Source organism: Pyricularia oryzae, chromosome 1 (genome assembly GCF_000002495.2).
Source record: "Pyricularia oryzae 70-15 chromosome 1, whole genome shotgun sequence".
Lineage (NCBI taxonomy): Eukaryota > Fungi > Ascomycota > Sordariomycetes > Magnaporthales > Pyriculariaceae > Pyricularia > Pyricularia oryzae.
Window position 1 is genome coordinate 676,862 of NC_017844.1, and position 26,958 is coordinate 703,819.

Genomic DNA, 26,958 nt, shown 5'->3' on the forward strand with positions numbered 1-26,958 from the left:
CCCGGGCTGGTGACGTACGACATGGCGTCCAGGGCGTTCAGGCGCGAGGAGGTCCCGGCGTCGGTCGCCTCGGGGGCCATGGCCGGCGGGCAGGCGGTTTGCATCCCGCACCTGGGGAAGAAGGGCCTGGTGGCGTTTATGGGTGGGTACAGCGCGCCGGACTTCACCGAGCTGAGGAGCTTGAAGACCGGTGGCGGGTCGACGGCGGTCACCTTTGATCACCTCATCTTTTACGACCCGGTCGATAGGAAGTGGGCGACGCAAAAGGCCACGGGGGACATTCCAGAGGCGAGGTCGAGCTTTTGCGCGGTTGGGGTCAAGGGGAAGGGTGATAATTTCGAGGTGTAAGTCACAATTTCCCATTTTGCCGTTTTCTGGCATTTGCCGTTTTTTCTGTCATATGCCTCGAATCGTGCACTCATACTAACCGCCCGCAAATATCACAAAACAAATAGCTTCGTCAGCGGCGGCGACCTCTCCCCGGACCAGGGCAAAGACACTGCAACCATCTACATGCTCTCGATCCCGGCCATGAACTGGTGGCGCATCTCGCAGCTCGGCACGCCCATCTCGGGCCACGCGTGCGACGTCATTGGCAAGCGGCACATGGTCCAGGTCGGCGGCAGCCCCCCGCCCAGGAGGAACGGAGAGACCAGCACGCCCGCCGGGAGCGGCGTCACCCTGTTCGACATGACCAACCTCAAGTCGGTGAGCCAGTTCGACCCGGCGGCGGCAGACTACGAGACGCCGAGTCTCGCGCAGACGTGGTACGCCGACGCAAACAACCTCAAGGGGGTCGAGTGGACTGATGCTGCGACGCAGGCGTTGTTGACTGGGAGTAAGTTGCACCTTGCCTTTTCCGCTTTTGCTTCTTTTCCTGTTTTCATTCGTTTTCCCCTGGTCTCCGGTTCAGGCTACTAACACGATGGACTGTGCTAGAATCGAACAACGGCACCCAGGACGGTCAAGGCCAGGGCCAAAACGGTTCGGGATCCGACGGGCCATCGGCAGCCATCATCGCCGGCGCGGTCGTCGGCGCCCTTGTGGTAATCGCCATTGTCGCGCTGGGGATCTTTTGCCTTCTGCGACGGCGCCGGCAGCGTCGCGCCGAGCAAGACGGTCTCCTCAGCGGCAACGAGGCTGCGGCGGCGGCGGCGTACTCGGACAACGCCGGAGTGGGGGTAGGACTCAAAAAGGCCGAGCTGGACGCGGCGGGCCCCGTCAAGGCGGAGATGGACGCGACGTCAGCCGTTGCGAGCCCAGAGCTCGATGGAGCCACCCTCGCGCGGTCGGAGCTGGACAGCCGCATGACCACGCCCGTCGTCAGCAGCATAGCGCCGTCGGAACTAGGGTCGTGGCCGAGGCACCAGGTGGCGGAGCTTTATGGAAGCCCCATCCCGGAGATGGATGCGACGCCAGCGGCGGTTAGGGGAGAGCAGCCGGGGGATGGGCAAAAGGCGATAATAGATAAGTAAGCCGAGGGTATCGTGGAACAGACTACTATTCCGTATGAGGCTACTTTTACTGCATATTAGGTGACGTTGTATATCATGTCCGTCAGCATAACAAGCGAGCGTTTTGTATTGTATATCTATATATATAGTCATCATTCGTGTTTAATTGACTACGAAATAACCGTCTCTGAGAAAAAGAAAAAAAAAGACTATCATCCCAACGGCCCAAAGACAATCAACAACTCAAACAGCATACCCACCCGAGTTCAACTGCCTCGGCTCACCAGCAGCTTCAAATGTTCCGTTTGGCAACAACCGCACTGCCTGGGCGGTGCTCTGTCCCGGCGCGACCCAAGACACATTGTGGCCCAGGTTCTTGAGGTACTGGACCGTGGCGTTGTTGTAAGCCCACTCAAACGTCGTCACGGCGGGCGTCAGCTGGTCGTGCAGCCTGGGCATGGCCAGGGCCTGGGGCGCGGTCTTGCCCTCGTCCAGGACGTGGATGACGTTCTGCACCGTGCTGGTGATGATCCTGCTCCCGCCGGCGGCGCCGAGGACAAAGTACAGCCTCTTGCCGTCGCGCACCTCTGCGATCAAGGGGGACATGGAGGAGAGGGGCCGCTTGCCGGGCCGGATGAAGTTGGCCGGGCTGGGCAGGTAGCCAAAGGAGTTGGTCATGCCTGGGACGGAAAAGTCGTCCATGTTGTTGTTCATGGGCACGCCCGTCTCGGGGACCATGACGTGCGAGCCAAAGAAAGTGTTGATGGTGGTGGTCAGCGACACGGCCATGCCGCTGGCGTCGGCCACGGCGATGTGAGAGGTTCCGGGGGTCTCGAGGGACTCGAGCCCTTCGGGGTTGTAGTATGCCGTATCCTGAGTCTTGGCGTCTGAGATCTTGGAGCGGATCAGCTGGCCCGTTGCGCCTGACAGCATGTCCCTCTGGAACTTTTCCGTGCCGTTCACAAAGGCCGGGTCGCCGAGCTTGGCGCGCTGGGCGTAGGCGAATCGCATGGCCTCGTTGAGTCGGTGCGTCGACTGGTTGACGGCCGACGGGTGCCCAAAGTCCTTGTAGCCATTGAGGACGTTGAGGATGGCGAGGGCCACACCGCCACCCGACGGCGCCGACGTCGCCGTCAGTTTGTACCCGCGGTAGTTGATGCCCGCCGGCCTCCGCAGCTTGATCTGGTAGCCGGCGAGATCCTGCAGCGTCATGATGCCGCCCGTGGCCTGGAGGGCCTTGATGGTGGCCTGTGCCATGTCGCCCCTGTAAAAGACCCCAGGCCCCTCGTCGGCGATGCGCTGGAGCGTCTTGGCGTAGCGCTTCCTGGTCATCGTCTCGCCGAGCCTCACGCGGCGGCCGTTGGGGGCGAAATCCACGGCCCACGACGGGTCCGACACGAAGAAGCCGCCGTCGCCGGGCTTGTCGACCTCCATGTCCATGTAGCGCACCAGGTCGGCGTTGACGACGAAGCCGTCCCTGGCCAGCTTGATCGAGGGGGCCAACAGGTCGCGCCACGGCAGCTTGCCGTAGTGCTTGTGCAGGTACTCGAGCCCGCGCAGCTCGCCGGGGATGCCGCTGTTTTGTGGGGACAAGATGTCAAATGTTAGCAGCCGAGCTGCCAGCGCAAAAGCAGAAACAGAAAAAGGGGCAAAACGCAACACTAGACGGAGAAGGAAAAAAAAAGAAAAAGAAAAAAAAAAGAAAAACATACCTCGCAAGCCCACCACGAGTGCTCCCGGTACCCTTGTTCTTGTACATGTTCTCAGACGAAGCCGCCGGCGCCGTCTCGCGAAAGTCAACAAACTCGTACTTGCCCTTCGGGGACCGCACCAGCAGAAAGCCGCCGCCGCCGATGCCGCTGTGGTACATGCCGATGGTGCCGACGCAAAAGACCGTGGCGATCATGGAGTCGGCGGCGTTGCCGCCCGCCTTGAGGATCTGCGTCCCGATGTGCGAGCACTCGGACGTCTCGGACGCGACGGCGCCCAGACGCGGGTCTGAGACGACCGGGGTCGCGAGGATCGAGGCCGGGGCCAGGACCAAGGCCGTGAAGGCGGTGAGGAGGGTTGGGGAGCGCATTTTTTAGCTGCTTTTCTTTCTTTTTTTTTTTGGGTTCGTCCCTCCTTCTTCCCTCTTCTACTGATCTACTGGTGAGAGCGACCTGACGGCGAAAACACGCTGGACTGTGCTAAGCCTAGGGTCTGTCGCAATACACGAGAAACACAAGAAAAAGAGGGTAAACTTAAAAAAAAACGAGAAAAGAACGGGAAAGGCCAAGCAAGCCGGCGAGTAAGCCAAACGAGACACGGGCTAGCTCGAGCTATGAGCTAGTATATAGCAAAAGCGAAACAAACAACGGCGAGTTGGAGGAAATCCTCCAGGGAAAACCGAGCTACATGATGGGCGAGATCTGCTCCTCTTAAGCTTCGGGCAGACATGATAAGCGACACCGCAAGGCAGTAATGAAAAAAGGGAAAAAAAAAAAAAAAGTCATTGGAACCGTCACACAAGCATGCTTGGTAGAAGATCCAATTGCGCGATGGGTACAAACAAACAAAATGGCGGGCAAAGCAAGGGTTCCCTGCACAAGTGGATGTAATAATCTTGCGCCCCCAGAGCTTTCATATCTGGTTGAGCTGGTGCTTGCAATTGCGTGCTCGCAGTAACACAATTTACTCCGATTTTCCCCAATCTATTGCCTTTTGCGGGCACCATCCAGCTGGCAAGCGGGGTAATGCAGCTTGCACTACCACTGTTTCCCCCGGTTTTCGGTATTAACAGACAGCACTACCAAACTATAATGTCGCGGTGAATGTGTGTGTGTGTGTGTGTTTTTTTTTTTTTTTTCTCCCTCCCCTCGAGGAATGCGACGGACTTGCCAAAAGGAGGGCATGCGATTTTCCATCGTGTAAGTTTTACGTCTTAGTCTTGGCCAGGAAAAAAAAAAAAAAAAAAAAAAAAAAAAAAAAAAAAAAAAAACCTCCGACGGGCCGGATTGCGTCTTGCATCGTCAATGCTGTTGGCGACGACCATCCATCCCATCAATGCCATCGAGGATCCAAGGGGCTGGCTCGACCCGTCGGATTGAGTTCAGCGGCTACCGAGCTGCGCGATGTTCCCCAATCTATGAGAGGCTCCCCCGGCTTCAGTATATTCGCCGGCAGCATCCTCGTTGACGTGTCGCTATTCATGGTCTTGATGCGGGCTCAAAGGTTAACATTGATTGGATTACACCAAACCAAACCCCTTGACTCCTTGTTGAAAACTAGATAGGTACTACCACGTATACAGATCCAAATTTTAGGTTTTTCTCTGTCCTTCGATTTGGAACACCCAAAAGCCTAAAGGTGTTTGTTTCCTGCGCCCCCAAGATATCTTCTTTCCTGAAAACACATCCTCGTCTGCCTCTGTTCACATAACCGTTGAATCGCTTTAGTGAAATGCTAAATGCATCTCCACAACAGCCTCGGTCGCCAAAAAATGCTATTTTGGATGCGGTCAGGCAAATACAACTGGAAGGGACCCTTTCTAGTTCTAGTAGTGTTTATCAGCACGGGGTCAACGAATGACCCGGTTCATGGGATCCGGTGAATGATCGACGGCTAAGTTCGCCTGTTAAGGCCGCCCCAGCTGAGATCCAAACACACACCACAAGCAGCCACGCCTTTTACGAAGAAAGCAATGCGACCGGCAACAATGGCAGCAGTCCAAGTCCTAAAAGTCCCAGCGGCCATTCCTGATCGTCAAGGAGGTCGAAATCACGGTCTGCAGATTACTACTTGAAGCGCAAAGATAATGATACAGGAGGCCTTCTTGCAGGTCGATAAAGGAGTTTATCGCGTTTTGCTTCTTTTTCTTACGTCAAGACCTTTATTGAGAGACTCCTGGTTCCTATCGGCTGCCATAGCAATTAAATCTCGAGCTATCAACGTCTGTCAAGCCCGCCTCTTTTAAGGAAAAGGTCACCCACCGCCCCGGGTTCCAGATTATACCCTGCACGGCGATCTCAATCATACTATTGTCCGGGGATACCCTGGGTTCTGCAAGCTTGATTTTCCCATTGCTGGGACATGACAAAAGTCCGTCCCATGCCGGGGCAGCACTCAGAGTATCCCTCTGGCCAGTAATCTAAACCAGGGTTTAATAAAATTTTCGCACAACGCAAACCATTGATCGCGCAGGCTCATCCGCATACTCTTCATGGGTACACAGAGAATTGAAAGCGTATCTCCCGTTTCCGGGCCTTCGTCAGGAAGAACGTAGAAGAGTTGGATGCTTTTGCGTGTTGACTCAGGGTCGCGAGTCGGTACACCAAAGTCACTTGATGCGATTCACCGACTAGACGCCAAGAACCCTTGCTGGTCTCTCCCCGCCAATCCAAATATCCTGAAAGTTGGGGTCCGTGGTCTCCGGCTGTGAATGGCATTGGGGCCAGCATTGTCGGCATAGGCCATCATCCCATCTCTCGCCCGGTGCCCACTTGTAAATGGTAGGGAGGACCTTTTCACGGATTCAGCTACAGCTTCAACAGCAAGATGCTCTGTTTTCTGTTACGATCAAGGTATCGGGGTAACCTGTTCTTAGGGTAAAGTACAGTGGGTTGAAGCAACTGAGCGTCTGACTGGGTAACTGGGGTTCTCAATGACTGGGGGTGAAGTTATGATCGTCCTCAAGTAAGTATTGAGGTTAACTAGAGTTTGATTGCTGCTAAGCAATCCTAGAATCGAATCTATCTACATGGTAATGAGCGTGCCTTATATAGACTATGTTCCGAATGTAATCTCTCCTAATCTGTCACAGATCGCAGAGATCACTTCCCTTGATCTGTTGTGATCCCTCAATGATCACTGAGATCACTCTCTTGGCAATCACGTGAGGTCACGTGATTCCTTCTTATGTAATCCTCTTTCTGCCGGTCGGTGATTTCTCTGGGCGGGTGTCGTCAGGAGGGGTGTGACCCCACCTGGCCTCCCTGGTACCGGCCCAACTGTCTGGTCGTAACATCAGGTCTCCTCTCCTTTGGCCAAGTCCCTTTGGCCTTTAAGTAGTCCGTACTCCCTTGATCCCTGTTCTGGTTTTCCTTCCTTCCTGGCTAACTCTCTTGCGCCATGTCTAGTCGTGTAGCCAAACCAAAATCTGGTCGTTCGTCGACAGAACGTCGCCACGCCCTTCTTTCTTCCCTGTTGTCGACGGATACCGTTGAGATGCCTTCCTGCAGTCCCTGCCGTGCCAAAGGCGCAGCGTCTTGTCAGGTATCTCCTCAGGATTCTGCTCGCTGTGTGGAGTGTGTTCGTTCCAATCGCTCTGGGTGTGACGTGTTGGGTCTGTCCGCTGCTCAAATCCGTCACATTGGTCGTCAGCACTCGAAGTTGGATGCGGAGGTCGAGGCGCTTGAGGAGCAGATCCATGTGCAGCAGGCGAAGTTGCTTCGTCTGCGAAAACAAAAGAAACTGTGGTTTGAAAAGATGATGCGAGCTGTGTCTCGCGGAATTGATGACTTGGAGGAATTGGATCGGGTGGAGCGTAAGGAGGCGGAACAGGAGGAGCGTCGACGATCAACCGAGGTCCTGCCTGAAGTGTCCTTGGAGTCGCTTCTTCCGGATTCCAATTTTGTCTGGGATTCGACTTTCCCGATGGGTCCTCTGAATCCTTCGTTGTTGGATGAGATGAATGTTCTTGCGCAACATTCCGTTGGTACGTCGTTTTTCTGGTGTTTTTGTTTTGTGTTGCATACTGATCGTTTCTTTGTAGGTTCGTCTGGTGGTATGGTTTCGAGTCCTGGTCGGCCCTTAACTTCTGGGAATGGTAGGTGGTGCTTTCTTAGGTCGTCCTCTTTTTCTTGGCTGACTTGCTCGCAGATCCAACTCCTAATAGTACTGGCGGAGCGGTTCCTGGCAATCCTGGAGGTGGTTAAGGGGTTCCCAAGTGTTTTCTTCATGCCCATAGTTTTCCCATTTAACAAGGTACTCTGTTTTGCCGTGGTTTCGTCTGTGGTCGAGTATTCGTTCAACGTCGTAGGTTTGTTTTGCGTCGATTTCGATCGTTTCTTGTGTGCTGGTGCCGTGTGGTGCTGGTTCCAGTAGTGATACGTAAAATGTGGGGTGAATTTTCATGGTGTCTGGTAATAACAGTCTGTAGTTGGTGTCGCTGATTTTCTTGCTAATTTTAAAAGGTCCAAGCTTCTTAAAATCGAGCTTGCTGTTAGGTCGTTGTGTTTTGATATTGCGTCGAATGAGGTAGACGCTATCTCCCTCCTTGAAGGATGGTCCCTTTATCCGATGCTGATTGGCGTATTTCATTATTCTTTCTCGTACGAACTCTAGTTCCTGCTGGAGTTCTTTGTGTAATTGTCGTAACTCGCTCGCTTGTTTATCGGCTCGCGGTACCGTAGTCGTGGTTCTTGGTTCTCCGTACGCTGTAGGGTTAAATCCATAGTTGGCGTAGAACGGGGTTGTCTTGGTACTTTCGTTTTCTGAGCTGTTGTAAGCGAACTGTGCTGTGGGTAACAACCGTACCCAATTGTCTTGCTTGTGGTTCACATAGCATCTTAGGTATTGTTCCAGTGTTTGGTTGGCTCGCTCTGTTTGTCCGTCCGTCTGTGGGTGGAATGCTGTGGATAGCTTGTGGTCTGTTCCTAGCTGTTCCATCAGGAATTTCCAAAATCTTAATGTGAAGAGCTTATCTCTGTCTGTGATAATGCTTTCTGGAAGTCCGTGATTGCTAACAATCACTCGTAGGAATATATAGGCGATTTCTTCGGCGTTGCTGCTTTCTTTATATGGTAGGAAGTAGGCGTATTTGGTGAACTTGTCCACTATAACCAGTATGCTGTCGTACTTGGTCTTAGTGAGTGGTTCTTCCGAAGGAGGTAACTTGACGATGAAGTCCATTGTGATGGTCTGCCATGCCTTGCTGGGGGCTGGTAAGGGTTGTAGGAGTCCGTAAGGCCTATATCTTGCGAACTTGCTCTTGGCACAAAGTTCGCAGTCCTTAATGGCTTCTCGTACTTCTTGTCGTGTTCCTTTGAAGTTGTGATGCTGTTTTAGCCGTTTCCATGTCTTGGAAATTCCTTGGTGTCCGTGGGCTTTGTTTCCGTGGATCTTCCGTATTTCTTCTGGTGTGGTTACCGTATTTGTTGTTATAAAGCTCCGGTGTGCTGGTAAAAGGTTTCCGTTTCCGTCTGTGGTGAGGATAACCCGTGTTTCCTCTGGCACTATATTCTCGTAATCTGATCTTCGGCTAAGGGCGTCGGCCCTGCCGTTTTCTGTTCCTTTTCGGTAGATGATTCTAAAATGGAATTCTGACAGGAATTCTGACCATTTAATTTGTCGTTTGTTTAACATTTTGCTAGTGGTGAAGTGGGTCAGGTTCTTGTGGTCCGTGTAAACTAACACCTCGTGTTTAGTTCCGGATAACTGTGGTTTCCATTCTTCAAATGCTCGAATAATGGCCATAAGCTCTTTGTCGTGAATCTGGTAGTTGAGTTCTGGTCCATGTAGTTTTTGTGAGAAGAAGGCGCAAGGATGCAACCGTCCTTCTTCGTCTCGCTGACTGAGTTGTCCTCCGATCGCATAGTCCGATGCGTCGGTCTCGACTTCGAAAGGTTTCGTTGGGTCTGGTATCTTGAGGATTGGTTCTCTGGCTACTGCGTCTCGTAGCTGTTCAAAGGCCTGTTGTGTCTGTTCCGTCCACTGGAATTCTAGGTCTTTTTTGGTCATGTTGGTCAATGGGGTGGCAATCGCGCCGTATCCCTTGATGAACCTTCTGTAAAAGTTCACGAATCCGAGGAATGCCCGAACGTCTCTTACGTTCTGTGGTTGAGGCCATTTCTTTACCGCTTGGATTTTCGATTTCTCCATCCTAATTTCTCCAGGAGCGATAGTGTATCCTAGGAAATTGACTTGCTTGCTGTGAAAGAGACACTTCTCGGGCTCAACTAAGAGCTTAGCGTCTTGCAACTTCTGTAAGACTGTGTGAACGTGTTGCTTATGTTCTTCCAACGTCTTGGAAAAGACAAGGATGTCGTCCAGGTAGACAACGACGAAAATATCTAGGCATTCCCTGAGAACGTGGTTGATTATGGTTTGGAAGGTTGCTGGGGCGTTGGTAAGACCGAAGGGCATTACTAGGTACTCATAATGTCCTCGTCGGGTGCGAAACGCTGTTTTCCACTCTTCGCCTTCCTTCATGCGGATCAAGTTGTATGCTCCTTTGAGGTTTAGTGTTGTAAACCACTGTGTTTAATAGAGCATGTCTCGGAGTTCTCCTATTAGTGGGAGTGGGTAGCAATTCTTTATGGTGATGTCGTTTAATTGTCTGTAGTCCACGCATAGTCGTAATTTTCCGTTCTTCTTTGGTACGAAAAGGATTGGGTATCCTGCTGGTAATGTTAATGGTCTGATGTAACCTTTCTTGAGGTTCTCTGCGAGGTACTCATCTAGTGCCTCCATCTGTGTTGGGTTCAAACCGTATATCTTGTGGAGTTTGGGCTGTGTTTCTTCTTTCAATGGTATCTCGTGGTCGAACGGACTATGCTCGGGTAGTCCTGTTTCGAGTTCGGGGCTGAATAGTCGTCCATACATCCGGTATTCGGCCGGGATGTTGTCGATCAATGTGGTAAGGTTCGATCGTTCTTCGCTCATGGATAGTCGCGATCCTTCCGATGTTGGCTCCAGGCGTGGCTCGCTTTTCTTTAACGTTGGGCTCCACATCTCCGACCCCCCTAAAGTCCGGCCCCCTTGAAAAATGTAACGACGAAATACCCCTTTTATAAACCGATTTAAATGTAAACCTATCAACGCACAATAATACAATCATTGTCAGGCTCTCCCGGTTCGCTAACCTCTTCTCCATCGTTCAAAGCTTCTAAACAGTCCCTATTATTTTCCTGTGCTTCATAAACGTTTTTTTTGCTGACCAAAAGCTCGTTGGGATCCGGAATCACCCTTTTCCTTTTGACCGGCCGTACCGCCTCCAATTTTGCTTTTAACAAACTGATTTTTTGCTGAGCTTCAGCCAATAAGATATCCTTGGTTTCGAAGCTTTTTTGGACTTTTGCAAACAAAAGCCGTGAAGTGGCGTTACTTTTTTCGGACCGGGAAATTTCCTGTAGTTGAAGTCGAATATCTCGGGTCGTTTTAGGGGTTTTCCAAATAAGTAAAGACTGGTCGTTAATTTTTTGGGTTGGATTTTCCGGTGTTTTATCCCTTTGGAAGCCGTTATTTTTACCTTTTTCGACGTTGGCGTTGCTATTTTCTAATAAAAAAGGGTTTAAAAGTGGTTTTGCCAAGTTCACCGGCCATAACCCCGTCGTACGCCAACCAGATTGAATGGTTTTTGCTATAAATGCTTTTGATCTGGCTTTTCGATAGCAAAGTAGAAAGTTTCGTTTCCCAACAACCGTTGAACAGCAAAACTGGTTTACAAATCCCAGGTGACGTCGATAAGCTTCCTTTAACGGCCCAAAAACCGATAAATCCAACGGTTGAAGAACGTGTGACGAATGAGGGGGTAAATATAGGAGTTGAATATTGTTTTGCAAGCAAAGAAGCATAAATTCGTCCGTTATATGTGATCCATGGCCATCCAGAACTAATAACCGCTTTTCAGGGGTTAAAGGTTGGGTATACGGAATAAACACCTTTTTTAACCATTCGATACCTGTTTCATTATTTGTCCACCCGTTTTCGGTTGCATGAAATTGCCAGGTATCGAAAGGACTTAAATCAGCTGGAAACCATTGTTGCTGTACGTTTTTCCCCTTAAATATAACGAGGGGAGGTATAACAGCCCCCGTAGCTGATACACATTCGATTATGCTCGTCCAACCCCGCGTTCCAGGCTCTTTTCGCTGTAATGGCCGGATTTTATTACGCCCTAACACCAGGCCATTAGATCCTTTGCCTTCCATTATACCTGTTTCGTCCATATTCCAACGGTTGGCCGGTTTTATAGTATCGACAACGGGATTTTTCAAATAGGACCACCAAGATTTAATTACCTCGGTTGTAGCCCCATTAACCCGGGCATTTTCTATTCGCCGGGGTCTTTGGGTTTTCAAAATTGGATATCGGGCTATAAAACGGCTAACCCAATGTTTCCCAAGGCTTTTTCTTTCTCCGGCGGCCTGAAGAATTCGTTCCGCAAAATAGCGTAGTTCTTGATGCGTTGGCGGAAGGCCTAACGCGGCCTGCGCAAGTACCCAATCTGCCAAATAGGTTTCCTGCTCCTGTGAAAGCCTTTGACAAAATCTTTTCGCTTGTTGAATTGACTGGGCCCCCTTTAAACGATCGTGAAGGGTACTCCGAGGAATACCCCATTTTTGCGAGGTTTTGTGAACTGATTTGCCATTTCTTATGTCAGAAATGGCAGCAAGAAGCTGATTTTCAGTGTACTGTTTCATTGGAAGGTTTGGAGCAAGAATCTTCAAAAATCAAGTTCTAAAGTGAAAAATTCGTCTAGATATTTATAAAATAAAACAAAGGGTTGACGTGGCTGAGTAGATATTTTTAGGGGCCGGACTTTAGGGGGGTCGGAGATGTGGAGCTCAACGTTAATAGCGCCATAATCTTCTGTTGGTTTCGTTCCTGTGCCCTACGCTCGTTGCGTGAAATCCGTTTCTCGGATTTTCCTTCAGAGGCTAACGGCTCTTCCCATTGGACTTGGCCGGTTGTCCAATCTATCCGGGGGTTGCTCCTTCTGAGCCAGGGGATTCCTAATATCACGTCTTTGTCCCCTATCTCCGTGATGTTTAAGGTGATTTGTTCCTTTCGTCCATAGCTCTCCATCCAGAGGTGTACGGTCTCTGTTTCGATGGTGCCGTTCCCGTATGAAACTGCCTCTCCTTCCACGGTCTGCAACTGGTATGGTTCCTTCTTTTGCCGCCAAGGTATCCGTCGTTTCGCTACGACCCTTGGTGAGATGTAGTTGCCTTGTGCTCCACTGTCGAGGAGTGCTCGCATGGGTCTGCCATCGAGTCGTATGTCGAAAAACATGTATTCATGTATTGCTATCGTATCCTGTATAACGTTCAGGGTTCTTGGTTCCGTTTCTATTGTCGCCGTTCGGTGCCCTGTGCCGTCTGGCTGTTTTAGTTTTTTGATTTGCTGGATTCGCGTCGTGGGTCTTTGTTTTTCTTATCCCTGGGTGTGCGGCTATTTCTTATTTCGACTAGGTTAAATGGGTGTTTCGCTGGCACGGGTGTTTTGCGTGCGTTCGTGGTTATCTCGTTATCTCGTACGTTGGGGTTCCACACAATTCTGGTCATTGGTGCAGGTCCTGGTTGCCGTGATTTCTGTTCGTACCAGGCCTGTGCTTTGGCTAATATATATATTTTGCATACGCTTCGGGTGCACTTATACCATGGGAACTGTTTCTGGTTGCAATACGCCATAGGATAATTGTCGTTAGGCGTGAAAATTGCGGCTGGCTTGATGTTAAATCTTATTTTAATTTCCCAATTTGGTAGGTCGGTTGTGGTATATATTTCGTAAATGCCTGTTGTTTTACGTCGTCGTGGGAAAAAGTTGTGGACTATTTTCCTGTTTAAATGGAATTTACAATTGTTTCGGAAATATTTTGCCCAAAAGATTTTTGCGTGTTAAGGGTATTTGGTGTCCAAGGTCGGGTGGTTTCCAAAAATTGCATTAACTGGTCCTGTAGGATGTCGGATTTGTGCCTGAAATGGCAATCCGGGAAATTGTACTGATTGGTCGTTTCGGTATAAGTCGATGTGCTTTTTTTCGTATATATAGGGGTTATTTTCCCTTATTGCGTTATATTGGTTCGAGGGTATGGTCTCTTCCTCGCTGGATTCTTTTTTTAAATCCTCGTTTAATTTTTGTGTTAAGGACTAATTGGTTGTTTTAATGTGGTGGGTTTGTCCCAAAAGTTCCTTATCCGATTCTCCGGAGGTATCCGAATCCGTAAATTCGGGTAATTGGGTTTCTTATCGGTGTAACTTCGTTGGTTATCCTGTTCCTAGGGGTATTCGGTTTCCTACTGCTAAAGTTCGAGTGCCTCGGGGCTTTTGTGGATACCATCCTGCGTCGATCTTGGAACTATTGTGGGTTATACAATTGTTATCGTAACAGGTGGTCCAATTTATCGTGCCGTGTTGGTCAGGCCGTAGTTGCTGGTGATTGGTAACATTAAATCCTCGTGGTTTTTCGGTTTTGCCCCTAAAATCAGGGATATCTTCCTGGTTTTTCGGGCAATTTCTGGCGATATGCCCTGTCTTGTCGCACTTAAAGCACTTGCCACTTTTGGGGTCTTTACGGGGCTTTTTGTGTTATGTGGCACTGAGGTCCATGGGTCCACTGTGGGTACCATAAGCTGTATTATAGGTCTGGGGCGCCATGTGACGGGGCTGCTGCCATCCACCATTGTTTTTATGGTATATGGGTTGAGGGTATTGGTATTTGCGTCCCGTGTTAGCTTGTCGAATTGAGGTGACGAACATTCGCTGTCCGCCTTGTTTTTCCTGTCGGCGTTCGTAAATCCGGTTATCAAATTTAATAGCAAGTTCGACGTACTCGAGGAAATCTTCGGGTCGGTCGAGCTTGGATACCTCGTCTTTTATTTTTGACTTTAATCCCTGGTAGAACTGGAGGATTTTGGTTTTTTCAATCATATCCAGCTTTATTGCTAGCCTTCTGAACTCGGTTATATAAGCGGAGGCTGATTTGGTTTGTCGTAGGTTGGCCAAATTTCGTTCGGTCTATCGTTTTTCATCGGGTTCCTGGAATAAGGAACGGAGGGTGCGTTTATACCCTGCGAAAGTTGAAAAAATGTCGGTGACTTCTTGGCGTCGTTTTTCGGGGGGTATATTAAGCCATTCCTGCAACAGAGGTTCGAACCAAAACAAGGCTCGTCCTCGGAGGAAAATGGCCGCGTATACCACCTTTTTTGTTTCATTGCGGAAAATTTCCAAATGGAATGTTTGGTAGGTGCGTACCTGTACAAAATACCCTTTAAGTTGTCCAGGTGTGCCATCGAATGTGGCTGGGGGGTTAAATTTAAATTTCTCGCGCCCATTAAAAAGGGTCGAGGTAACGTTAGCACTGGCTCGGAAAACCTGGAGTTCCTTTTGGAATTGGGTTGCGCGGAACGTCTGTTCGTGGAGCTCCTGGTTGGTTTGAGCAACCTGCCTACGGAACTGGTCTTCCTCGTTATCACTATCGCTATCGTCCTTGGGCCGAGCAGGGGCTTTTTGGGCCGCCTTGCTGCTCGTGGCCGGGGTGCTGGGGGTATTGTTTTTGGATGTCTGGGAAAACATATTGTCGGATATTGTTCGGTATATTTTAAGGCAAAATATTGAACAGGAGCAATTAAAATGTTACAATTAAGGTATCGGGGTAACCTGTTTTTAGGGTAAAATACAATAGGTTGAAACAATTGAGCGTCTAATTGGGTAATTGGGGTTTTTAATAATTGGGGGTGAAGTTATAATCGTCCTTAAATAAATATTGAGGTTAATTAAAGTTTAATTGCTGCTAAATAATCCTAAAATCGAATCTATTTATAACGTGGTTCATCAGGACCCCGGACATATCAGGACCCCGGACACTTTTCCTGCACAATACTACTTCCAATTTCAATTGCAACGCCAGCGTTGTTCAATTTACCTCAATGCAATCGGATATATGTACATCAGACATTTCTGCATCCTCCTGACAGGTGCGTGCATTATGTCCAGGTTTACCGCAGTTGCCGCAACGTCGTTTAGTCGCCGGCTGCGCACTACTCCCCTCCCCATTTTCATCTTTCTTTTCGTATATTAGACCATCGGCACCATTTGATTGAAGCAAATTCTGACCCTCTTGTATGGTAAATGACCCTCCTTCGCGGATACGTGTTTTTTGAGCCCTGCGCCGCTTGCTAAGCGCTTCGTTGGCCTTCCGAAGGCTGTGGTTCTCCGCTTCCAAAAGTGTGGTTCGATGAGCAATCGACTCCAACCCTTTTGCTAGCTGCTTTACAGCATTAAAAATAGGCGTTGGCGAGCTTCCCTGATGACAGTTGATTCGACTTTTAACAAGGGTAGATTGATTAACGGCTTCTGTCGGGTTGTGCGGTGTTTGAGAGACCCAGGTTTCGGTGCTGGAAAAATCAAGCTCTTTAGGTGACGGCGTCCGTAGCCTAACATCCAGCTTAGATATGACCATTTCCGGGCTATGGGGGATAATTCCCGCCCCTCGAAAACCCCCGGCCATATTTTCTTTTGTCATTGACTTTTTGTAAGCCGCTGCAAAAGCCAAAAAGAAGTCGACTTTGCTGATGTTAGTGATGTGGGCCCGGATAAAGTCGTTAATTTTTTGACCGTACGCCCGCTTAAGGACGTTAAACACTCCGACATCAAGTGGCTGGGTTAAATGAGATGAATGAGCAGGCAGGTAAAGTGGAATAATATTGTGATCTTTGCAATAGCCCTCGAATTCAGGGGATCGATGACTGCCGTGCCCATCGAGCACTAACATCCGATATACGCCTTTTGTCCGCGATTTTGTATGGTTGTCGAAATGCTGAACCCAGTCGAGGCCAGTCTCGTTGTCGGTCCATCCATTAACGGTGGGTTTGAGGCGCCACGTGTCCGGAAGACCGCCTTCTGTATACCAATTGGACAAATGGTAAAAGCCTTTGACGATGATATACGGGGGTATATCGTAACCGTCGCCACTGATGCAACAAATTGCAGTCGCCCATTCTCGATTGCCAGGCTGTACTTTTTTCCTTCTTCCGCGTCTTTCGGACCCAGTTACGACCATTCCAGCGCAAATCTGGCCCATCATAAAGCCGGTTTCGTCGAAGTTGTACATGTCGCAGTCTTGGATGCCATATTTGGCCCTCATATTGGCCACCAATTGAAACCACGCGTTTAACGCGTCAGGATCTTCGCAAAGAGCTCTTTGGAAATCGTAAGCGCGAGAAAAACGCGTTTTTAATTCTGTGCGTCGTTGTACGAAGCGATAAGCCCATTGCTTGCCGACCGGTCGCGCGTCCCGCGCAGCGAGAAGATGATCGGCCATTGCGGCCACATCAGCGATCTGGGCTGGAAACCCTCGGGAATCCAGGTCCAGTATATACTGGACAATTACTTCCTCTTCCCTTTCCGTTAGCTTTTGGTTGCCTGGCCGACGATTGGCCAAAGAAGCGATGCCGTTTATTCTGTCGTGTAGTGTCGATTTTGGGACATTATATATTAATGCAACCTTTCGTATGCTTTTCTTTTTGCTTGATCGGAGCTCATTTAGAGCAAGAATGATTCGCGCTTCGCAATTTGATGATTCCATTACTGTTGGGGGAAAGAACACGTGTGGAAAATAAAGGATGAAACTGGGTTGAAAAATGTCCGGGGTCCTGATATGTCCGGGGTCCTGATGAACCACGTTATGGTAATAAGCGTGCTTTATATAGATTATGTTCCGAATATGATCCCTTTTGATTTATTTGATTTGTGATTTTTAATTGAGATTTTACAGATTATAGAGATCCATTTATTTGGCCGTTACGTGAGGTCACGTGAAATTTCGTGGCCTTGTCCTTAGGTAATCGTTGTTCTGCCGGTCGGTATCTCTTTTGGGCGAGTGTCGTCAGGAGGGGTGTGACCCCACCTGGCCTCTCTGGTACCGGCCCAACTGTCTGGTCGTAACATTTTCCTACTATAGTATGCAATGCTATTTTTAAAATGTCATGATAAACGGGCAGTGTAAAAGACTCTCGAGGGCATTGTTTTTGAACCTTGAGTTGGTTTTAATGCAACCTCTGTCTAAGTTTAGCTTTTATAGGCTCGATTCGATACTATTACTTTCTCTTTCTGTCTTTCTGTGGCTTTTGAGGGCAGAATCAATTCACATGTTTATTAGTGAGCCGGCACTGAGCTACAGAAGTCGCGTCATATTTCGTCATTAGGTATGCATGAATTCCTGTCATTGATACTACATCTAACGCTACTTAGACCTTTTCCACCAAGTATTGAAATATTGGGAATTTTTGTTAATTGTTGGTGTTTAGCAAAATAGCTGCATCCCGATTTTTACTTCATCTTGCTCTTCACGACTCTCACAACTCCATCTTGAGAAATCTTCTATTGTGGTAATGTATGTAAATCAGTAAAGCGGACCAGCATTGGCCCGGTTTTCCAAATCGACGGCATGTCCGAACAAAGACTACTTTAGTACAAAACAGAGTCATGTCGATTGCAGTGGCCGGTCAATAGCGCTATAATTAGAAAATCAAGGCACAATGTCGAGTTTACAACTCTAGCAAAGTCCTCTTGACCTTTGATCACTAAAGGTATTAATTTGTTTTCTCTTTCATGTTCTGCACACAACCTTTTTTCATTTCATCTCATTTCATTTTGACTCATCAGCGAAGGTTTGCATTTGAGTGGGCTCTTTACCGTCGGCTGTCTTTTTCCTGCTTCCTCTCTTGACTTTAAAGTTTAATTTCTTTGTCGTGATGCACGCCAAAATTCTTTTCCATTTTCTGGTGGCCGGTGTTCTAGCAATGCCTATGGCTTCTCCTGACCCAGCTGCAGTTGCCGGGAACCATGCTTCGGGTCGTCTCCAGGCATGCGGGTCTAAAGGTAAACAGAATTGGCTCCCCATATCGCATGTCGCAGAGGGGAAAAAAAAAATCAATGCTACCAGATGGGCGATATTAACAGCAATCTCCACTCCCCAGGTCAACTTCAAGCGCGCGCTGCTCCAGGCGACAAATTCGATCCCAGGGGACCCAATGGGAGATGCGCTCGAGAATATTATGTCGAAGAGACTGCCTCGGGCGAAAAGATATACACCCCCAAGCAACAATATGCACCAAATCCTCAGGTAGAGTATGAACAACAGGGTGATGGATCGTATTTGTACCCAATCCGATATGTCCCCAAGGGAACTCGTCCAGCAAATCCCCCCCGGCAATAGACTGTGCGGCAGGGTGATGGGTCGGCATGAAAGCCCACACCATCAAGTCCCCAAGGCACCTTGATCTATAAAATGATCTAAAAACGCGATCTTGGTACATTGGAAGACACGACGCAGCCCGAAGCTCTCAGTTCTCGGTCCCGCGACGATGTCTGTTGTATGTGGGGCCAACCATGGAAAGGGTTGCCATCAAAAAGGTGCCGAGGATATATTAGATGATAATTAGATGATAAAACCCACTCTGAATGTGGGCTGTTAGGCTTGTATACCTTTCGAGGTTGAGCAGCGGGGGTATTCGGGTCCCTTGCCTTTTTTTTATAGACGCTAGGATTACAGCAACATATAGCTTTATGTGCATAAACAGAACTACATCCACTGTTCACCCCTTGCTTTTTGGCAACCGGGGTCGTAGGGGTGAATGCCCAGCTGCTTCGATAAGTGCCTGGTCTGAACGACATGGCACGGTATTATTACTGAATGCCTTGTTCAAGGTGGTTTACACAACGTGAATGAAAAACATATGGACAGGGAGTAGAATCGTCGCAAGTCCATTAATTGGCCTAGCCAAGGCGCGACACATATTGAAGATATTATGAAAATAAAAAAATATTAGGCATATATTCCTGCTATCTGACTAAGTCCCATTCCGAGAAGCTGGAATCTATCCACTCTTCCTTGGTTCTGTAGACAACCGTGTCAAGACCTTGGTGGCGATCGATCCTTCGCTAACAAACCGCCGAAAACGCCGATATCACGGCATTATCTGGCAGCGGGGGCCCGAGCTCCACCTTGGTCTTGCATTTCTTGCTTCCGCTGACGTTCAAGTTAATCGTCTTGCCGTCTGTACCTGTGACACTGATTGGGCGTTGACTGCCGAATGGAAGACAATCGTTACCGAGCGATTTGCCTCCTCCTGTGGTGAAGCCGAGGAACTTGGTTTTCTCCGTGATTTCCACAAGGCACCCATCTTCTCCATCGAAGAAACTTGCCAGAGCGCTGCTGGGTGCGAGTGCCAATGCGAGGGCTAAGAGCTTGATGTGTTGCATTTTTGCCTATTTGTAGCGGTAGTTAGTAAAATCGAATACGACGCGTATAGTCTAGACTAGTTCGGAATGAAAACAGCAGGGCGTGAAGAAGCTTGAAAAGAACGTGCCTACAAAAATTTGTTTAACAGTCTAATACAGGGAAAATAACAAATATTAAGTTCAAGTGGCTGAAAAGGTTGATTTGGTTAAGCAATCAACTAACCGGAGTTGCAATTGACGAAATGAGTGAGGAGGAAAGATGGACTGGGCTTCAGAATGCTTCGGAATGAACTAAATATTTTAAGCTATTGCGGTACTACTCCAGCAAAGCATTGTTTTAAGATAAGCGCACGCTATCTTGATCGCAGACTGCGAAATTAGAGCTTTCCGAAACATGAGATCGGCATGATTTTGTGTGGTTTCAAAATATTTATAGCCTGGATACATACCTAGCTACTATTGATATTTGACGCAAATGCCGATCAATGATATCTGAAGGCCGATCACGAGCAAAGACATATTGGTTAAATCATTACTCAGCTTGTGATTCTAAGAAATGGCTAGAACTTCAGGGGTATGTTGATGATCATAGATGGATATTAAGCTTAAAGGTTACAAAAAACACCTATTTATGATTCTCGAACAGTGCAAACAGTATGTGCGATATGAAACCGCCTCATGCCATGATTCTATTCAAATAAGCTATGTTAAATATGCTTGTCTCAGTTGCTTGACTGCTCAGGAGTAAGACCTGGCGGTGATCCAAAGGGCGAGAGAGATAAATTATAGATCTATTTGTCCCTGCTGGGCTTCACAGCCTCCTGATAATGTCTCTCCTTACGATTAACTCCCTGTCACAACCATCGAGGGTTCATGTGCCCTCGTCGGCCCCTTTTCAATGCCACTGGGCATTACACTTGGACTTTTATTATTAACTTTATTTTCTCAGGGAGTCATATCCTCGACTGCATTAATCTTGATATTGTTCATCCTGTCTCAAATATTACCACAATCATACAATGGAGCTGCGCGAGCTATTGTCTCGACGACCTTCATTTATCTATCACAGTTGCTTTTTAGGCATTATTGACGAGAGCACTCCGAGTCTTGGAACGCACTCAAATAAAACAGTTTGAGCCTAGCGCCGCAGCCATGATCGTATAACCTATGCACACCTGGTATTCGAAGCGGGATACGGGTGTTCTTATTGCTCTAACCTAAAGAGATCAACCGCCCACCCAGCTCGAAGATACGGCAATTATGCGGGTATTGCGGGCGAATATTGACCAAAATGGCCCCGAAGCCATGGATGTCCAGCTCTTTCAGTCGTAAATGTAGGCGAATATACCATCATCACTAGATAAACCAGGTAAATGTGATGAAGTGAGTTTTATTTCTTGCAATCCCCCGCTTGCCTTGTAGACAAAGGATAACGCCTCAGACTTGGCGATTATACGTGGACCGCGCAGATTCAATCCCTGGTCGCAGTTGCCTTACGCAACATTTACCGCACCAATGAATGACCTCATATATCTTAAGTAAAGCTGCATCCGGTGAAGAAACATTGCGCGCCTTTCGACCGCTTGTTTGTGCTCAACTCACATAAAAACCGAGAAAACCAGGGTACCTACCTACTACTGTTGAACAGAGCACAGTCATGGCTAAGACTGAAAGTCAGGCTACAGAAGTAGGGCCGTCGCCGGCTTCGGCTACATCAACGGCGTCAGCGTCTTGCCCAGAAGACGTGTGCGCGCCTCCAAGGTGTATTGCTTGCTTTTCAGGGACAATTTATTCAACCTCCACAGTCCACTAAATAACGTCCAAAGTGGACCTTTTACAATGCGTTTCGTTTAACAATATAAAACGCCTATCACAGGGGTGACGGTCAGGGTATTTACGAGCTTTCGCGTGCACACAGGGATTTTTATTAACAAAAAAGGAAAAGAACAAAGCTATTTGCAACTAATTTCCGAAATCGGGAGTGGCCCCTGACCGTTACCCTTGTAAGCTTTTGTGGCTTGATTTTCATTTTGGTAGGCGTTTTGTAATGTTCAACAAAACGCATTGTAAAAGGTCCACTTTGGAGGCTATTTAGTAGATCGTGGAGGCTAAATAAATTGTCCCGCTTTTGAAGATTGACGAACGAGGGATCACGAGAAGAAACGTGGGAAGAAGCGTATTTATACGCAACCTTACCTCACTACAATTTGACTTGCGGAGCCGCTAGCGGGTAAATAGGTATGCTTAACAATATAAACAAATAGGTAAGGAGGGAACTGTCGCTCGGCACCAACTACAAAAGGATTTGTCGCCCCAATACACCACGCGCCACAAGATCCGACGGTTAAATAACTCACGCATTATATCATGACGACCTGAAGCAGCGGACTTGTGCAGAACCAACCATGGGCTCAGGCTCTGTTAAGGCTCCTATGTAACAATGCAACCATAGCACAGTCTTACCTACCTTTAGTGCCTGGCCTGTCTGGGGCGCAAACTTGCTTTGAAATCCAATGCATTGGCATTTGACTGCTGCAGGCGAAAAGCAGTTATGGCCCGTTCTGGACCACGAAAAAAGGACACGTGTGAGCCAGGTGTACGTAGAGGGAAACATGTTAACCATTAACTCGACTCACCAGTCTCCAACTTTTGGGACCGGCGTATTTCGCTACCAATGCGACAAGATCTACAATTGAAAGTAAAATCATTACAGAAATCCCAGTAGAGGCAAGTCAGTAAGCTGCCAAGGTGTGATATATGCTGACAATGGTTGAATACCCCGCAGGCCGAGCTGTGGGTGAAAGATGACCCTTGCCAAACGCCTTACCCGCTTGCTCCATGCCCTATGACAGCTAGGGCGTGATATCTAAAGTTTGCCGAGAACGCCACTCCCCGCAGGACACAGTTTCCGCAGACGTTACATTGTGCATTGCTTCTGGGGGCCAAAATGGGTGCCTGGCGACAGTTGAGCAACAAATCAAGCATGGCCCAGACCTAGATGCGCGGGACTTGTGCAAATAGCCGATTGCAACCTCGCCTTCCTAAAAGGGAAATACCAGGCTGACCGATGAATGTTGTCGTCTGTGAATAGTATCAACTAGGCAGTCTAGGTGAATAAACCACAGTGTAGTTGAGAAGCTGAGCCGCAATGCCAGCCTTACTACCCTTGGCCTGGAATGTGTGGCCCATTGTTGGCTCGCGAGAAAGCCGTGGTCTTGTGAAAATCAATTCTCGCACGCATGTTCCAGGCATCGGCAGCGCCTTTGCTCCGCTACTCCGAAGAGACTTGCGTCCTAACATGCATTCCAGTGAGGCCTCTGTCTATACCAATATAGAAAAGCTACTACGTGCTCGGAGTATAAGTAGTTGGCCAAATCACCATGGCTGTCAGTTGAAAGCAGCCTCAAACCACCAAGCACCATTCCCAAGCACCGCAGCACACTTCAGAATCTTCCACCAATACCCTTGAAAAACAGCCATGTCCGTTTACAAGATCTTTCTGGGTCTTCTCCCTCTGATTGCCACTGGGGTGCAAGGGGCTGCTCTTAGTCTCCCCTCTGGTGGGCTTCAGGTAAGTCTATCACAAGACTGTGGCCCACAGCCCTGATATAGATGTATTTAGGCTTTCAAGGGTGGTCAAGTCATTCTTCTAACACAACGCTGTTTGCCAATCCCAGGACTTGTCTGTTCTGCCCGAGGGCTTCAAGATGGCCGAAACGCAATGGGAGGTCGATATCCGGCCTGGCAAAAAGATCACGCTCAACGGCACCATCGAGTCCGTTTATGCGCAGCTCCTGGAGCTCAACCCCAGCTATGAGATCGACAACGCAGAGCAGATCGCTGCCCGCCTTGCCCAGCTCAAAGAGGAGACGACGGCTCTCCAGAAGAGCCAACTCGCCCGCCGTGACCACACTGAATGTGACCATGCTGGCTTCAAGGGCTCCGTCCCAGCTAGTGCAGTTTGAGAGGGAGTCCAGTACCTCTGGCGCGTGGGAGGCGACGCCTGGATCGGCCCCGGCGAGTGCGCGCGCGTTAGTTGTTCGTGGTCAGCGGCAATCGGCTGGTGCAGCTACGTAAGTTAACCTCGTTTGCGCCGGTTGCAGCCTTAGGATTTACTGGAGTTTTCTTATTTTCTTATTAACATTGCATTCCCTTTAGCGAAACGACCGGTGGAGGTCCCCTAGTGGTTTTCCTTGGGTAAGTTACCAGCTAGCACGCCTTCTATTTTCAACGCTCCCCTGGTTTTCTCTTGATTTTTCCATTCCATGCCAATGTTTGATTGGACATGACAGATTGGACATGCTGCCAACACTGTCCTGAACGATTGCAAGGACTGGCTGGGATTTGTGGTCGGTAGACGCTATCACGATTCGCACGTTGCCGTGTGGGTTGACTATGAATCGTGCTAGGTAAAGGATGCAAAGGGTGAGACTTTGAGCGGAGCACGGTGATGATATCCTTCAACAGGATCATGACAGCCAAGACTCCTCCACCAAGGAAGACATCCGAGTTCTGGTAGACAAGGCTGGTACAGAGGAGTCGATGGAGGAGGGCGGAAGGTGGAGTTTAATTAGCTGCCTTATTACAACAATTTTCGTCCTGCCTTGTTAATTAGTTAACTCGGCGGACTGTGTTGAGCGTCTTGCTCACGCGTTGCTTGCAGAAGATTGAAATAATCGGCAGTCCTTTCTCGACTCGAAGAAACTGCGTGTTATGAGCGGCATATGTTCCTGAGCCTCAACTCCTGGTAGATCACTCTGCCAACCTCTTTTCGTAGAGAAGCATTCGAGGCGATAGAGCCAACATCCTCATCCTAAACAGCAGCATAGTCAATACTGATGAACAAGAATGAATTGATGCCAACTATTCGGCTCATGCGTGGACTTGGACATCCAACATTGGACTTGAAAGTCAGGATTCTGGCAGCATAGCCGAGCATCGAGGGTCGAAGCTGTAAAATAGAACTGGGAGATTGAGACGCGGGGAGTAGCGGTCAATTTATACATTGTTTGTTGAGCCCGTTCGTACCGAGGAGCCGACAGAGGTACAGGACCAGTTGCATCTCTGGGCCCATTGCGTACGGTACCCAGCTAGCAAGGTAAGCCAATTGTTTCAAAGATCTGCCGGGCTAGCAGATAGGGAATCAATACTCGAACCTCGACACACCATTGACAGAATTTGCGAGCGTCAGCTGGGGCTTGCAAAAGTGGCTGACACACAGCTTGGGGCTCTGACTGCGCCCACCGCCTCCTTGTCCTTTTGATGCGTTGACCTTTTGCGTCGCCAAGCCTGCACCAGAGCGAAGAATCCAGTAAAAGCGAAGCGTAGACGTGGGTCAAGGTTCTTGGTACAGTTGGTCCTCTGTCTCCTTCATGTCATTTGGAAGAATCGCAAGATTGCACGATTGAAAAAGGCAACAAAAAAGGTCGTTGGATTACTCCCGTCGTGAAACTCTTCAATCTCGCATCTCGCATCGGAAGGTCTATTCATCTTTGACGAGCTGCCGTCTTATCTCACCAATTGGATTTTCTCGACTGACATGCCGAGTAAAGGGGGCTCTGTTTACATTACATAACCCGTGGCAGCTGACGCAAACTGGAAAAGTACCAGCTTACTATGGGTCCAAAAGCAATCCGCACAATCGCCGACTACCGAATGTGGTATCAAAATGCAATAGGTGCCTGATGTACAGTATCTCAGTCCCTAAGCACCTGTAGGTATGCAGGGCGGGCTGTCACACAGGTATGCAAGCAGGCGTGGGGCACCACAGCCCAAGAGCTGCCTGCGCCCCGGGTGCGGAGACGCTCGTTCAATAGTACAAGTGCATGAAGGTGCATTGATTGGTTGGGAATTGTCCTACAAATCACTGCTCTGTTTGTTCAGACGGTGTGGTGGTGTTGGGGCGTTCACCAGCAAGCCACTCACAAGTCTTACTATTGTCTCGGCCATTCTTACTGCGATAGGTGTTGCAAGAGTGAAGAATCTTTGTATATAACGGTTGACCGTTCTTTGATTGTTTTTTTGGATCATACTCAAACAGATTCCTCGCCAACATTGACACACTCTCAACCACTAAAATTTCCTTTGTCTGACTATAAGTCTATAACTGCAACTATCAGCTAACAAGAACACTAACCTACATAGACCACCGCAAACCAGTTTTCACCCGATCCAGCCATCAAAATGCAGTTCAGCTCGCCTTTGCAACTGGCCGGCCTGTTGGCCCTCGCCGCCACTGCCAACGCACACTTGCAAATGATGACACCGGCGCCATTCCCCGGTTACAACAGCGGCCCGTGGGGCCCGCAGCCCGACGGAACGTTCAACCCCTTTCCCTGCCAGGGCAAGATGACGGGTGGCACAGCGACCGATCTCAAGCTGGGATCTTCAGGCAACAAACCGGGGGGAATGGCGCAGTGGTTAAGCGCCATGGCTGTTACTTGAGTAACGTAGGTTCGAATCCTGCTCCCTCCACCTCCTCCCCGCTTACCCGTGGCAAGGATAACCCGGCTGGCTATCGACAACAACCACCCGCCTGTGCCGTCGAGCCCACACTTGTTGGGAACTTCGTCTCCATGGCTACAAACGACCGACAGCTCCGCTGTTTGGACACAGGCCCCTCTCGATGAAGAGCCGTCAACTGCCGTCAGACGAATCCTCCGTGCGCCTGAAGGCACGGGGTCGCGTCAGTGAACAAACCTGTAAGCAGGACCGGGCACGAACCCGGTCAGGCTCGATTCGCTTCTATGCCCTTGTTTTCCGCTGTGTAAATAGAGAAAATAGAAAGCGCGCCGAGATACCCCTCGGGAGGTTGCTAACGGCCGGCTAATGAGCCGGGCCGAGCCCGGCGTTAAATAATACTACTACTACTACTACTAGGCAACAAACTGGTCTTCAAGGGGAGCGCCGTGCACAGCGGTGGCTCTTGCCAAGTCTCACTAACCTACGAAGCTAACCCAACCAAGGATACAGTGTGGAGGACAATCACGTCGTTCCACGGCGGCTGCCCGATCAAGTTCAACGGCAACATGCCCCCCAACGCCGAGGCCGTGCTCGACTCGGGCCTCACCTACGACGTCCCCGCCGACATCCCCGCGGGCGACGCCAAGATCGCCTGGACCTGGATCAACAAGTCCGGCCACCGCGAGTTCTACATGCAGTGCGGCCCCGTCAAGCTCAGCGGCCCGGGCGGCCCCAAGGCCAACTTTGAGAAGCTGCCCGAGATGGTCGTCGCCAACGTCGAGGGCTTCCCCTGCAAGACCGAGGAGGGCAAGGACTACAAGTTCAAGAACCCCGGCAGCAAGGTCGTGACCGCCCCTGGCCTCAACCTCGTGACGCTTGAGTGCGGTGCTGGCGGCGGTGGCGGCGGTGGCTGCACGTCTGGCGCCTTCAAGTGCGTCGGCGATGCCAAGTTCCAACAGTGCGCCAACGGAGCCTGGGCCGCCGAGATGGCCGTCGCTGCCGGGACCAAGTGCCAGGACGGTAAATTCGTGAAGGGCTCCGTCGAGAGGCTCCACGTCCGCGACTTTGAGTGGATGCCGATCGTCTAACGAGGGCTT

General features: G+C 49.4%; 8 protein-coding genes and 1 pseudogene across 9 annotated transcripts in view; 6 read left to right on the plus strand and 3 right to left on the minus strand.

Annotated features, from left to right (window-relative positions):
• MGG_16038 (uncharacterized protein) overlaps positions 1-1,645 on the plus strand; it is a 2,871-nt gene extending 1,226 nt beyond the window's left edge. Inside the window, exons 3-5 of the mRNA XM_003708862.1 lie at positions 33-344; positions 456-838; positions 940-1,645. Coding sequence (XP_003708910.1) covers positions 33-344; positions 456-838; positions 940-1,475 — 1,231 coding nt within the window. The 3' untranslated portion in view covers positions 1,476-1,645. The remainder of the gene's footprint in view (positions 1-32; positions 345-455; positions 839-939) is intronic.
• Positions 1,645-3,596, minus strand: MGG_02134 (gamma-glutamyltransferase). The gene is made up of 2 exons (XM_003708863.1): positions 3,167-3,596; positions 1,645-3,030 (listed from the first exon to the last, which is right to left on the minus strand). Exons 1-2 carry the CDS (start codon positions 3,532-3,534, stop codon positions 1,698-1,700), a joined length of 1,701 nt encoding a protein of 566 aa, XP_003708911.1. The 5' UTR covers positions 3,535-3,596; the 3' UTR covers positions 1,645-1,697.
• Positions 3,597-6,410: 2,814 nt separating this feature from the next.
• MGG_16039 (uncharacterized protein) lies at positions 6,411-7,434 on the plus strand. Its single transcript, XM_003708864.1, has 4 exons — positions 6,411-6,502; positions 6,572-7,149; positions 7,207-7,260; positions 7,314-7,434. Exons 2-4 carry the CDS (start codon positions 6,660-6,662, stop codon positions 7,367-7,369), a joined length of 600 nt encoding a protein of 199 aa, XP_003708912.1. The 5' UTR covers positions 6,411-6,502; positions 6,572-6,659; the 3' UTR covers positions 7,370-7,434.
• An 11,665-nt stretch (positions 7,435-19,099) lies between these two features.
• MGG_14600 (uncharacterized protein) lies at positions 19,100-19,420 on the minus strand (the record flags this gene model as incomplete). The annotated part of the gene is made up of 1 exon (XM_003708865.1): positions 19,100-19,420. One exon carries the CDS (start codon positions 19,418-19,420, stop codon positions 19,100-19,102), a length of 321 nt encoding a protein of 106 aa, XP_003708913.1.
• A 1,636-nt stretch (positions 19,421-21,056) lies between these two features.
• MGG_16040 (uncharacterized protein) lies at positions 21,057-21,330 on the plus strand (the record flags this gene model as incomplete). The annotated part of the gene is made up of 2 exons (XM_003708866.1): positions 21,057-21,160; positions 21,276-21,330. The coding sequence occupies 2 exons, from the start codon at positions 21,057-21,059 to the stop codon at positions 21,328-21,330; spliced, it is 159 nt and encodes a 52-aa protein (XP_003708914.1).
• A 269-nt stretch (positions 21,331-21,599) lies between these two features.
• On the minus strand, positions 21,600-22,588 carry MGG_14599 (uncharacterized protein; the record flags this gene model as incomplete). The annotated part of the gene is made up of 5 exons (XM_003708867.1): positions 21,600-21,622; positions 21,863-21,931; positions 22,036-22,085; positions 22,227-22,393; positions 22,520-22,588. 5 exons carry the CDS (start codon positions 22,586-22,588, stop codon positions 21,600-21,602), a joined length of 378 nt encoding a protein of 125 aa, XP_003708915.1.
• Positions 22,589-22,877: 289 nt separating this feature from the next.
• MGG_02139 (uncharacterized protein) lies at positions 22,878-23,364 on the plus strand (the record flags this gene model as incomplete). Its single annotated transcript, XM_003708868.1, has 2 exons — positions 22,878-22,970; positions 23,077-23,364. The coding sequence occupies 2 exons, from the start codon at positions 22,878-22,880 to the stop codon at positions 23,362-23,364; spliced, it is 381 nt and encodes a 126-aa protein (XP_003708916.1).
• A 2,218-nt stretch (positions 23,365-25,582) lies between these two features.
• Positions 25,583-26,949, plus strand: MGG_13719 (uncharacterized protein; the record flags this gene model as incomplete). Its single annotated transcript, XM_003708869.1, has 3 exons — positions 25,583-25,818; positions 25,900-26,084; positions 26,279-26,949. 3 exons carry the CDS (start codon positions 25,583-25,585, stop codon positions 26,947-26,949), a joined length of 1,092 nt encoding a protein of 363 aa, XP_003708917.1.
• On the plus strand, positions 25,802-25,873 carry MGG_20051 (annotated as a pseudogene). Its single transcript has one exon. The product of its transcript is annotated as a tRNA-OTHER (tRNA).
• Positions 26,950-26,958: the final 9 nt, after the last annotated feature.